Source organism: Gastrolobium bilobum, unplaced genomic scaffold (assembly GCF_033153095.1).
Source record: "Gastrolobium bilobum isolate Gb01-03AN ecotype WA unplaced genomic scaffold, APGP_CSIRO_Gbil_v1 utg36536, whole genome shotgun sequence".
Classification (NCBI taxonomy): domain Eukaryota; kingdom Viridiplantae; phylum Streptophyta; class Magnoliopsida; order Fabales; family Fabaceae; genus Gastrolobium; species Gastrolobium bilobum.
The window spans coordinates 95,097-109,074 of NW_026896181.1; the positions used below are offsets into that span (position 1 = coordinate 95,097).

General features: G+C 34.2%; 1 protein-coding gene and 1 non-coding gene across 2 annotated transcripts; both read left to right on the top strand.

The window, feature by feature from the left end:
* Window positions 1-4,289: 4,289 nt before the first annotated feature.
* LOC133298142 (uncharacterized) lies at window positions 4,290-6,597 on the top strand. The gene is made up of 3 exons (XM_061497378.1): window positions 4,290-4,583; window positions 5,045-5,383; window positions 6,094-6,597. Exons 1-3 carry the CDS (start codon window positions 4,290-4,292, stop codon window positions 6,595-6,597), a joined length of 1,137 nt encoding a protein of 378 aa, XP_061353362.1.
* A 2,368-nt stretch (window positions 6,598-8,965) lies between these two features.
* Window positions 8,966-9,048, top strand: LOC133298152 (small nucleolar RNA R16). The gene has a single exon (XR_009749746.1). It is a non-coding gene; the product is annotated as a small nucleolar RNA R16 (small nucleolar RNA).
* The last annotated feature ends 4,930 nt before the right edge of the window (window positions 9,049-13,978 follow it).

A 13,978-nucleotide genomic window follows, 5' to 3' on the forward strand; every position in this document is an offset into this window, starting at 1 on the left:
CCTATACATTTCCAACAAAAAATTTGCAATAGATAATTATACTAATCTTTTATCTGATTTTTAAAATTATGTGTGACTTTTTTAAAGTTCTTCTTACTTTTTTTTTTTCTTTTGGATGTTTTTTTCATGTAAAATAAAAAAAATGCAATAACTTATGATTTGTCAAATTAAAATAATACCAATGAAATTTTATCAAGTCTTATGTCACTTAAACGTAAGAAAAAAAATCTTAATAAGAATTGATTTTTGAAGTTGGAGAAAAACACATTATTATGTCAATTATCTTGAAGAAAAAGAGTCAATAAAATTTGAGTTTCAAAACTTTATACATCAAAATTATAATCAAGGAATTTACTCTAGTATTACCTCAAAAAATAAAATATTACTATATTATCCTTAAGTGGGTTAGAGAGTTCATAATAGGACAAAGCTGTAATTAATGAATTAAGAGACAATACAACACAATAGATGGACTTGACATCACATATTAATCTAAAACCTTAATGCATTTGATTTATGGGTCCTCCTAAGTGTATGATTATCATTTAATCCATTAATAACTAATATGAGACTCCGTCACACTTTAATTTCTAATAATCTTGCTCTTAAATGTTAAACCACACATTAGTATATTATTCTTCAGCGGAAGTCTCTTTGAGCACCCAAATACTTAACCGATCTAATCGAGCCTAGTTGAATCTAACTCTAATACCTCTATTACTTGGTCAATAGGATAAGTGACAAACTATAATTAGTAGACTTAACACCACATCTTAACTAGAAATTTTGAGGCATCAAACTTATGAAATTTTAAACTCACATGATTATCACATAACCCATTACTAACTAATGTATAATTCATCAAACTTGAATTTTCAATAGTTTTATTTTATTTTAAAAGTTACATAATCACATAAAAAAATTAAATAAAAAATTACAAACTCAAAAACAAAAAATTACAGATTGCGGTAATAAAGTTACCGACTACATAGTTTAATCTGCAAGATGTCCTTTAATCGCCGAGGAAAACAAACAAACGAGTCTCGTTTCGCTCAAAGTAACTCCAGTCTTTGCTTTCCAGGAAAAAAAAAACTGACTCGTGTTAGCGTATCATTTACCTAGGCTTAAGCACCGGTATAGACTTCTGTAAATATTTTTGACAAATCAATTAGGTGCTTAGGTAGACGTTGTCACGATGGTCGATATGGGCCCCTCCAATTATAAATTGCCTTTAACCTCTTGGTTGGAAGTAGTAGTTTGTGATCGTATACATTTCAACTAACAATACAATATTTTTGGGTGTAGTGTTTGTAATTTTTTTTTTTTTTTGGTAGATAGTGTTTGTAATTTTAAATAATATAATTTTGTGTCAATTTTAATGAAATTATATCATTTTGGTATGTTTTGTCATTTTTTCTTTTTTATAAAATTAGAAATAAAAATAAATTTGAGGAGAAAGAATATAAAAGTACACCAAAACAATGTAACTTCACTAAAAATTACATAATTTTGTGTAATTTAAAATGGAAAATATTTTTTCCAATATTTTTATGAGTTTTTACCATTTTTTACAAGAAAATGTTATAAAAAAGGAAACTATTATATTTTAAACTTAGATCATATTATTTACTAATTGTAATTAACAGTACAAAACAAAGACAATTAAATTCTAATTTAAGGCAAACAATCATGAATTTTTTTTTTATCATGCAAATAATCTTAAAATTGTATTTTCCTAACATATAAATATTGTAAGATGTTATCTTCATGTTTATTTTATTATTGGCCAGCAATAAAATCCATACTTTAATTTATTAAATATTTATTTTAAGAAAAAAATGTGGATCATTTTAAAGTATATAAAATTATATCCTTTTAAAAAAGACAATAAGATAAATCATGAGGGAAAGGGAGTGAATTTTTTTTTCTCTCTTTCATATAATCTATCACTTTCATCATTTAAAAAGATATACACTTTTCTCTTACTTTAAATATTAATATAAGGGTTTGTGAAATGGCTAGTTACTTTTTCATATGAATCTAGCCATAGACTAAAAATATGAAAGATTCAGTCCAAAGGCCTAAATAACGGATTTTTTTAATGTTCTCGGGAGCACAATATTGTTTGGTGGTACTTTACCAAAAAAAGAAATATTTTCTCTCATTTATATCGCCTCCTTCCTTCTAAATTTTTTTCCCAATCCTTTCCCCTAGCACAAGCTTCCGGAGCACAAAAGACGAGCTCATAAATAATGTGGATATGCATACACGCAATCATGAGATTGCACAACTAAACTTGCAACGATACACGATTAATAAGTCTCCTTAACAGCTAGAGAACAAGTGAAGGATTATAACTAACTCTAGACCTCGTAGCTTACTAAGAGATATCTCGCAATCTATCAATCAAGGGCATATTAATTATAGGGTTTTATAAGAGTTATGTTGTAGGAAAAGTAATTGTGTAATGTTATAGAGATTCATTTTGCGTGCCGTAATTTATTTTTTTTTGCTTTAAAAAGTGCGGACCTCACAAAATATTGTGTGTGTAGAAAATTTTTGTGTGTCATATGACATGATTGATACAAATCCCTTAATTATATTACCATACTAAGACGACATAATAAAGCAACAAATAAGTCATGTTGTTACTATAAACGAGGAGAAAATTGTTTATCCTTTTAAATGACACAACTTATATCCTTTCACTCTCACAAAGAAATGAGACCCACACCTTTATTTTTTTGTCAACTCTCTCTCTCTTCCTTTATCTATCTCTTTCTCTCTCTTAAAATGTCACAACTTTACCTCCTTTAAGATGATACACATTTTTCCTATAAAAGAGAGGCTTAAAACTCAGATATAATTAGGGGTGTTCATCAACCGATCTAAACCGATTCAAACCGCGGTGACCGAACCGAAAAACCGAAAACCGAAAAATCGAAAATCGATTACAAACCGTAAATTTTAATTGGATTGGATCGGTTTTTGGATGAGTTGATGAAAACCGATCCAATCCAAACCGATCCAATATATTAATTTCTCTCTACCTACTTAGATCTTTCCCTTATCATAGCCTAAAAATTTCTAAACCCAAGACCCATTAATCAATCAACTAAACCAAAAAAAAATATCTAGTCACATCTCATCAACAAATTTTATCTTTGAAGAGCTTCATATCTCATTGCAAAAAAAAACTATATTATAATTTATTAATACTTTTGTATTTCAAAAAAAATAAATTTACAAAGCCAATATATACAAAAGTTGCTATTTGCACAATAATTATGAAATAAATTTTAGAATTTTCAAAAAACCGAAAACCGATCCAATCCAAACCGGAAAAAAATTAGATTAGATCGGATCGGATTTAAAAAAAATTAAAACCGAATAGATGATTATATGATCAAACCGAAAGGATTGGATCAGATGAGTTTTGCTTCCAAAACCGATCCAATCCAAACCGCGAAGATATAATTATCATTTTTCAATTTACATAAACTCATCACTTAAATACTAGTTTGAGTATCAGAGTACTTTATAGGTACCCATTCCACCTATTCTATAGGAAACACATTCGAACAACATTAGAATTATCATCTTGCATATCAAAGAAGCTAATTCAATCACAACAACCCGTCAAATTATCAACATTGGACTAGGCTAAATCATGTGTGATCTGATCCAACTCCTTACATATGGACCACTTTTAAAATCCATTTCTTTATTTAAGTCAACTTCATATAACCTATCGTAATATCCTTTATTAGCTAAGCTAAAATGACCGCTCAGTAACATAATTATGAGATGTGAGCTTGATAGATACACATCAACCAAGTTAGTTTCAACCGAAACCTAAATAAAGAAAAGTATATTACTTTTGCTCCAAAAAAGTAAAAAATAAAAAGAAAGAAATCTGATAAGCTATTTTTTTAATTTATTTTTTTGTAAAATCTGATAAGCTATTTTGGTGCATGCATGCTAGATTTCCGTTAAAGAAGTTTGATGATATTGATTGATCCCTAATACAAAGGGAAAACTGATATGCCGGTAAAGCCGTAGCCACACGCACGTCACACCTAAACCTACGCGCAAGGAGCACCTTCCAAAAGAAAAAGAAAAAGAAAAGAAAAAACGCAACGCAACGCCCTCTGCCACACCCGAACACACACAAAGCAAAAGCAAATTAAGAATAAAAGGGATTTTTATTTTCCTTATAGCTACGATTGAAGAAGAAGAAAAAGAGTTAAAAAATAATAATTGGTTGTTGATATTTTCATTCCTCTTCAATGAGGAAACTGTGTCCAAATTTTGATAAGGTAGATGGGTTGGAGACGGTGCTGGAGGTGCCAATTCCAGAGGACATGTGGACAAGCATTGGAAGCAGTGGTTCAAATCGTTGGCAGAACCTAAGAGCTCTCATGAAAGCTCAATTTTCTGTTACTGATAATAAATCTTCCCATTTCTCTGCTTCTTCTAACCATGAATTCGTCGCATTGCTTAAGCTTGTTGGTTCTCCCCTCATCCCTCTTCAGGTTCAATCCGATCACACCTTAACTCGCCCCCTCAAAGATTCTTCCATCGTAAGCATTTCTCAACCCATTTCTTCATTTCATTTCATTTAATTGTGCGTTTAGAATGTTCAAATATTGTTTTGTTTTGTTTTCTTGTTTTTTTAAATCAAAATAAATAACAGAATTGCTATTTAATTATTAGCTGCAGTAAGACTTCAAAGTTATAGAAACAGATTAAGAATAAGCGTTGATTCAAATTTCAAACCTTTGGTCATTTTCTAATTAGTCAAAATCATGATTAGGTTATTTTCCTTTGCAAATCATGTCACTAATTGGATAGTTATTGTGCAATGAGGTTTGCCTTTATTTTTATTTTTTGTCTTTTGGAAAACCTTGATTAGCAATAGTAGGAAAGTTCTATTGTATTTTGTGCTTAAACACCCAAATATCTTCTATGTCATGTAATATATATTGTTTATAAGGTGCTTTTTTCTTCTTATTGAATAAAAATGATTTCATGGAATGTGCAGGAAGCTTCGAGTGCCAAATATATAGTGCAGCAGTATATAGCAGCCACTGGAGGACTGGTTGCATTGGATTCGCTGAAAAGTATGTATGCAGTGGGGCAAGTGAGGATGTTTGGATCTGAGATGCGTCAAGGCGAAGCTAGTGTTTACCCAATAGGAAGGGCTGAAGTAGGAGGTTTTGTGCTATGGCAAAAGAACCCAAATTTGTGGCACTTTGAATTGGTTGTATCCGGTTTCAAGGTTAGTGCAGGTAGTGACGGGAAGATAGCTTGGAACCAGTCTTCTTCTCAACCTTGTCATGCAAACAAAAGCCCTCCTAGACCCCTTCGCCGTTTCTTTCAGGTACAACAATATAAATTTCCCATTATTTGCACACCAAAAAGCTCACCACCATTCTAATATCATTTAAAGAGCAACTATTTGGTGGTGAGATTAGATATATAACAATGGTGAGATTAGGTGTGTCTCCCTTGATAGTATAAAATATTCTCTTAGCTGTTAAAGTACGTAGCCACCATGCCCTTTACACCATTCCTTCTCTCAGCCTTCGCGTAAGATACTCATGGTGACTCCCTTGTAGAGCTTTGGTTCATACTATTGCCTTTAAAGAGAATTGTTACATTGATGTATTTTACCTTATCAAGGAAAACAGACCTAATCTCACCATCAAACAATTCAAATGATATGTCACATTGAAAGATAACCTTGGCACAACTAATTATGTTGCATAAGTTTAATTTATGTAATCAGCCACTTGTGTACTACTTACTATATACCAACACAATGGATATGAAATATGATCCTTCCCTCTAGCATAGCGAGAGCTATAAAGCTCCCAAGCTGCCTTTTTTAATGATATGTCACATTGTTAACTAAGAACAGGTTATTAGTTTGTTAACTAATTTATATATCCTGTTAACTAATAATTGAGTCATCGTCTAATTGGTGTGCAAGTAAAATTTTCACTTTATCATTAAGGCTATATAAAGGGGTATGATCAAGGTTTGTTTTTTACTGTCTTTATTTGTTCATTTTGTGCTTGTTATTAGCAGGGTCTGGACCCAAGGTGCACGGCTAATTTGTTCCTAGACGCTGTATGTGTAGGAGAGAAAACCATTAACAATGAAGATTGTTTTCTACTAAAATTAGAGACTGCACATGACATCCTCCAAGCACAAAACACGTCCCATACTGAAATTATAAGACACACGGTGTGGGGATACTTTAGCCAACGGACGGGGCTACTTGTCAAATTCGAGGACACCAAGTTGGTAAGAATGAAGCCAGTTAAGGGAAATGACTCTGTTTTCTGGGAAACAAGCATGGAGACTGTGATTGAGGATTATAAGTATGTAGATGGCATTAACATAGCCCATGGTGGCATGACAGTGGCCATGTTATATAGGTACGGTACGGCGCATAATCACAAGAGGAGAATTGAGGAGACGTGGAGGATTGAAGAGGTTGATTTCAACATTTTTGGCTTGTCCATGGATTGCTTTTTGCCTCCTTCTGATCTCAAGAGGGAACAGGAAGGTGCAGAGCAAGTAGCATAGTAGGAGTGAGTTAGGATTTTGCTTTCCTTTTTGTCCTCGTTTTCACTCTTTCTAACTTGTCAAATGCAGGAAAATTTGTGTATATATATCACATATACAAGCATAGGTGAATATAAAAAGTTTAGTTTATCCTATTCCTGAAGGTCCTTGATTGAAACTTTAGCGGGGAGCTTTTAGTTGACATCAAAATGATAAAATGCATTCAGGACTTTGGCATTAATCTTGAATGGATATAGACGTCCATGTTGGGCTCATTTTATTTAAGATAAACTAAACTTTTAGTTCAAATTAAAATGTTCATGAGGCTAATCTAATAAATTATGAATAAATTAGGCCGTCATTGACCTTATAAGCTCGATTTATTGTTTAATTTAAATAATAAATGATTTTCCATATCACCAAATACAGCATGGAGTTGTTCCATGCTTAATTATTGGTCTGAGTATTAAAGATTTAGTAAGAAGTGAAAAAATCTCAAAAAAAGAAGAAGAAGGATTTTTCATAACCTAAAATTAGCATTCAATTTTAAAATATGTAATTATTAATATAAGAAATATAAGAATCATGTTGTAGTCATTCCCGCAACGAGGATCCGGTTCCGTATCCTGATTTTTTTTAGCGTAGGACCCACATTTTATTTATGTGTACAGAAAAATATTCTTATCATGTGACATGACAAAAAATGAATCCTATTAATATTAATATTGGGTATTATTTCCAAGAAAAATGCAAATGTTAGGCAAAGTAGATCGTGTACTTATTAGAAAAGCTTTTGTAAGGAGCATTATTTTTTTAATTAACTTTTCTTTTTCATTTTTTGACGCTATTTTTCTTTTTTGTTCTCTCTCTCATTTAAAAAGTATCACATTATTTTAAAACATCTTTCGAATCAAATAATATTCTTTTTTATTTTCAAGTATTTCCTTTTGCTAAATTTATACATTGTAGAGTTTGTAGTATATGGAAATCAATCATTTTTTAATCAATAAATGGTATTTAAATATTTTTTATATCTCAAGTTAGAGTAAATACATGAAGAGATCATAAGTTTAGGTCATGGGCAATATAAAATTTAGTGTGAGGGAAAGAAGGCTTCAGCATAGATCGATGAATGAAATAGTAATAAATAAAAGGAAAAAAGTGTTTATCATTTATTGTTTTAGTGATTTTTTATTTTTTTTCTATCCTTTATGATAGTCTAATTTTTTTTCTCCTCTTAGTTTTATAGAGGAGAAAAATATATAAAAAATCATTAAATTTATATCCTTTAAAATTATAAATATTTTTCTCTAATTAAGAAATAAATTAAAAGACAAGGTTTTGATTTTGATTTTTGGATTTGGTGTTTGTCATTTTAAATGACACAAGTTATGTCATTTTAGGAGAGAGATAGACACAGAAAAACGGAAATCATGGAAGAGAGAAAGTGAGTGGTTTTTTTAATTTAAAATTCAAATTTTCTGTGTCTGTATCTCTCTTAAAATGACATAACTTTCTGTCATTTAAAATGACAAACACTTTTTACTTGATTTTTTAAAACGAAAAGAATATTTGTAAAATTAAAAGTAATAGAATACGACACCGTGTTGGTCTAGGGTAGAACGACCCCGAAGTTGATAAAACGGCACACGGATTCCGCAAAGAAGCATTGCGCTGTAAAGCACAAACCCTAATCTGCTTTCAGCCCTTATTTAAAGTGTTTGGGTTGAGCTTCAACTTGCCGCCTCTCATAGCACTGTAGTCTCAGATTTCGATTCTGTTTGTAAATATTTTTCTCACTCTCTTCGATTTCCAATTCTATTTTCATTGTCTAACGATTTCTTGTAGACATTGAGAATTGTTGATCCTAAAGACTGTATAATCTTCTTTTCTTTTTATTACTACTCTGTCATCAAAATCTATTATCGAATCCATGAACGAACTGTTTGATTTTATGAATTCGATTGGTTTTGTGTGTTTTTTTTTTTTTTTTTGATTTGTTCGTTGGTGATGTTCTGCATCTGTTTAACCTCTCCATTTGTGTCCAGTTTGAATGCCAATGGAGATATAACTGATGCAGAGATCCAAAAAGGTTGACTTGCCAACCCATTGCACCCATTTCGAAATTGCCATGGGTCAAATGGACCTACCGAAATACATAACAAAAAAACTCACCCTTTTGTACAAATATGTGTCATTTATATTTGCATATATATAGAAATGGCAGTGATGAACAATTTTTAAACCGCTTATTGATATACTGATAAGCTGTGCTGACAACAAACTCTACTTATCTGATGCCATTTAAACTTCTATTTTCATTTTATGTATATTTTTGTTGTTGTTTCTTTGTGTATTTTCTGTTTAATCTTTACTATTATGACAAAGGGTTGGCATATGATGTTAAAAATTCTTATCCTACAGACTGAATTCTGTGAAGATCAAAAACTCCGCTTATTATCTGATGCCTTCCCTGTCTTAACCTCTTCAATTTGATGTTAATTTTGATTCTATGTGTGTCTTTCTTTTGTTGTTGTTTTTTTGTTTTTTGTTTTGGTGTGAGAAACTGTTTCTTTGTTGGCATAAATATTATTTAATTCATCAATGATGAGGAAATGCAGACGGGCGGACTGAACTGATGCCGTGTTGATTGTCTGCCACTTCCATGTTTGGAATGTCTCTGAGATGTATCAGCATAATGCATTTTTTTAATGTGCTATTCTCCCATATGTGATTGTCTTAATTTGTTTATGCTTTTTATTATGGCTAGTAGCATCCCCTCGTCTTTGTTGAATGGTATTACAGCTGCTATGATGAATTTGCACAAAATATGTCTGGACTTATGAAACTCTGTTCTGATTATTTGCTTCTTCTGAGCGGCATCATTAATCCCTTGTTTATATTCTTTTGCCTGATGGTTCTCCTGGCTGAAAAAGTAAAAAAGTATATGGCTCTGGCATTATTTCAACATTTGGCTATAATAAGCTAGTTAGTTGATTGTTGGTAGATAGGTAATGTGTTACCTCTTGAAAATGTCGTTGCTTTTTTGGACAGAATTTTTATGTTCATTGCAATGTCATTTTTCTACATTGGCCTGGAAACTTGTATTTGCATATTCTCTATTTTGTTTTCTTGACTTCTATGATATCATCTTGTTGTCTATTTTTTTTACCAATTGTCCATCGATTATGAGCATATTCCCTTTAGTCTCTGCAGACTACATGGACAGTGCTAGATTTTCAAAAATATGATTTTTACATTCAGTTCAGATAATATCTGAAAATTTAAAATTTAAAAAAATTCAGCTTCTCGGAAATCTGAAAAAAATTCGTGTACCAAACGGCCCCTTCATTGTATTTGGGTAATTGATTATTTTTATTTCTAGTTCAAGGGATATGCACTTACAAAACAATCGTCGGTGTATGTACTTCTTCGTGGAGATATGTATTAGCATTTCCTAATTTTGTATGTCATAAACCAAGAGATTCAAGCATAAAGGATCATCACTAACTACTTGCTAATTCACTTTGTAAATAATTTCAGCATTTAAGACAACACATTTAATATTAATCCTGGTCCCTCCAATACTGCAAATGCATTATAGGCGGACATTATTCTATGCATAAGAAATTATAAAAATTGATTATTTTTCGTTATAAATTTTAGAATAAATGTCTTTTTTGATCTTCATCAAATTTTGCGATTTTTGCTTTATTTCTTGGTAAATAAAAAGGTTATTTGTGGTCTCTAAGCTATGTGGTTGAAATTGTGATTCTTCACAAATTTAAAAAAGATTCATATTAGTCCCTTAAAAGGATTAAAATGGGTCTATTTTGAATTTTTTAGGAATCATGAATAGTCTTTTTATTTGCTAGGGACTAAAGCGAGCAAAAAAATTTGCCAAGTTTATTAAATTAGTAACTGTACCGTTTGGAGTCTATAAGCTCACTATGTTCCCTTTAGGGATGAGTCAATGTATGGATGATACCTTTAGCACAGGTACAGACCAAGCTAAGGGGTATAGTGCCAAGTACAAGCTAAGTAATCGATGGATAAGCTAGGGAGATAAAATGACTCTAAGGAAATGGACAGTATAACGATACATAAGATGTTCCTGGGGGTGCCCCTGGGCAGCTATTTATAAGGAAAGATTGTGCTAATCGGGTGAAGGTTGGTGGGGAGAAGGTCAACTCTCCTTGGGACCATATGCCGATGGCAGTGTTGGGCGTGACAGGCGCTGCCATCGTAGCAGCGCTGTGCCTTCTACGTCTGGCGGTGTCAGCATAGGTCATAGGGGGACAGTTTCCTCTTAAGGCATTTGGGCGACCGCTTTCGGGAGTTAAGGTCCCTATGTGAGATACTTTGGTGTTTAGCCTTGGGAAGTTACCACATTGGTAGGGCTGACGTGGATGCTTGGTAGGTGCTGGGCCTTGACTATTGGGCCTGACTCTTGTTGGGCCATCAGGAACAGGAGCCCCCCAGCTTGGTAGCAAGTGTAGGTTGGTGCCAAGGTAGTCAATTGGACAACGCCTTGATTGGCGATACGAAAGTACTGGGCGTGAGTCGTTCGGCGATCTTGGTAACCAGTGTAGGTTGGTGCCAAGGCAGGCATCTTGGCGACGCCCTATTTGGCGATACGAAAGTTTTAGGTGTGGGTCGTTCCTTCTGATGACAGTTGTAACGTCCTCGTGGTCTGGCGGTGATTGGCTGAGGATGTTTCGGAAAAGGCTGCCACTCCTGGCATTCTCGGGTGGCTTTTCGGTCTTCGAGGAGCCGTCATGATGAGTTTTTCCATCATTGCCATTTACTGCCGGGATCCAAGCGTCACGTGTCCTCTTGAAGTGACCACTTTGTCCCTCATCTCAACCGCCCATTGCACGATGACTGTGTCATCTTACGGTTGAGTGAAGAGGGCTTACACGTGTACGTATGTGACCTTCCTCTTCCTCTTTCTATATAAAAGGGGGGAGACCCCTCGTTGGGGTCCTTGCTTTCGCGAACCATACACTGTTGTGCTTCTGCCCTTCTGCTTGTTTCCTATCCTCAGTTCTGTGTGATAGTGCCGGTCTTCTCTCTCTCATTTTCTGCAATTTCCCAGATATAGTGCTTCTTCCTTCATCGTTTCGTTTCTTTGCTTCTGGTTTCCTTCTACTTCTTTTTCTGTTGCGTCGATGGTTAGGTTTATAGAACCCATCCCTGGTCTCATACTTCCTGAGCCAGAAGTAGAAATTAAGGAAGAGGAGTTTGATGGAGCCTTTGAGGCACTGGAAGATAGTGTGGTGACCCTTCTGCTTGTTTCCTATCCTCAGTTCTGTGTGATAGTGCCGGTCTTCTCTCTCTCATTTTCTGCAATTTCCCAGGTATAGTGCTTCTTCCTTCATCGTTTCGTTTCTTTGCTTCTGGTTTCCTTCTACTTCTTTTTCTGTTGCGTCGATGGTTAGGTTTATAGAACCCATCCCTGGTCTCATACTTCCTGAGCCAGAAGTAGAAATTAAGGAAGAGGAGTTTGATGGAGCCTTTGAGGCACTGGAAGATAGTGTGGTGGGGCCAGCAATGCGGGAACATCTTGCTAGTTGTCTCAAGTCGTCCTTTGATTCCTGGGGTTGAGAAATTGCCCCATGGCAAAGTACCAGAACTTCTGGGTTTTAGTGAAAAGGAGATTCAAAATCTCCTTCCCGAAAGAGCTTTAGGGCCTGTCCTCCCGTATGCCAGTGATGCGTCATGTTCCAAACCGCATAGTGGACGCCATGAAGTGGTTGGAGAGGGAAGTTCCAGATCTGGCGGACGTTTGTCTGCAAGGTCTAGGAGACGGCGGTCAGGAGGATCAGTCGAGGAGGGCAACCTTCGTTCTTCATGGAGGAATTATTCTAGGCAACCTTCCTCTACCCATGTGTAGTTGGTGATTCCTTCTTCCCTTCCTTCTCCAAGTGTTTATGACAGCCAATGGTTCCACATCGACCAAATCAGGTAGAAGTATAACGTTTATAACTCTTGGACATGCCTTAATTGCAATGTGATTACAATAGCCACGTGGCCTTGGGCGCACAAGAACCGTTAGATTATTTCGGGTCATGTAACTGGTTATTTGCCGGTTTTGATAAAATCGGTTGGGTCAACCCGGTCCGTACCGATTCAGTTGCATTTCTGATCCATTGTGTAACTCGGCCCGGTAACATGTCCGATTTAGCGTTTTTCGGGTTGAACCGGCCGGTCCGAGCAGGTTTTAATAACACTGCTCATAACCCATAAAAAAAAAACCATGTGAATTGCATGCATTTGATGTTAAATATAAGGGAAATCATTTTTTTATATTGTAGGAAAAAATTATGTTATGTAATAAAATAAAATTACAAGTGAGATTCATAGATAAGAGGAGAGAAAAATAAATAAAAGTAAACCCACATACATCTATTTTGTGTATACTAAAACTTTGTTTCTTTTATGTAAAAGGAGAGAAATAGAACCCGATATCATACTAATTCTCTCATCAGAATTCTCTCTTTCCCTCTTCACTCTGCGAGTGTCCACACATGCACCTGATATCATATTATTTGGCATACAAACTCTGATCATTCTTTATACGAGTGTCCCATCTTTCTAGACCAAATCACCAGCCTCCATCCATTAGCTTGGACATCCTCTGTTCAACCACACACAAATAATAAGGATTCTACATATAGAAAATAATTTTATGTCTATAGGGAAAAGTTCTAATATTCCCATCTGGTTTGCGTTTGAATCACTTACCTTTTTATACTTTACTTTTTATTATTTACCTCCTGTATTTTTTTCATCTAAGTCCCTCATTAACAATGTTAGAATTTCTAATTAACATGACTATTTTACCCTTCTTACAAAAATATACTTCAGCTATCTTGTAATTGTAACACCCTGGTTTAGAACTGGTTAGTTATCACTAAATAATGATATTAAGCGCAGTTACAATCATAATATTCAATTAAATAAGTCGACAATTTTTTTTTCTTTTAAAATTATTTTTTCTTTCTTCATTAATTAACATAATCCAATCTTGTGACCTATAATTCATATCCATGATTGTATCATCTATTTAATACAGAAATAGTCAATAATTGCTTAATATCATGCACCAAGTGACTCCCATAAGCCAACAATGTATTAAAATATGCAAAATTGTAATAGCTTATTGCAGCGAGTTAGAGTCAGCGAGCTCCCCCCCCCCCCCCCACTAGAGCAACTTGCTAAAGCGAGTAAGGAAACAAGGGAATTAAATTGGAACTCGAGAGGAATTCCATTGCAGGGGCTTGCTCACAGGTCGAGTGTGCCTGCGAGCAACCTCTGAACTTGACAGGGTCCCAATGTTTTCTAGTGATATCTTGGGGTTTTGATTCCCATTTTTTTCAATCTCAAAGGTACCTAATGG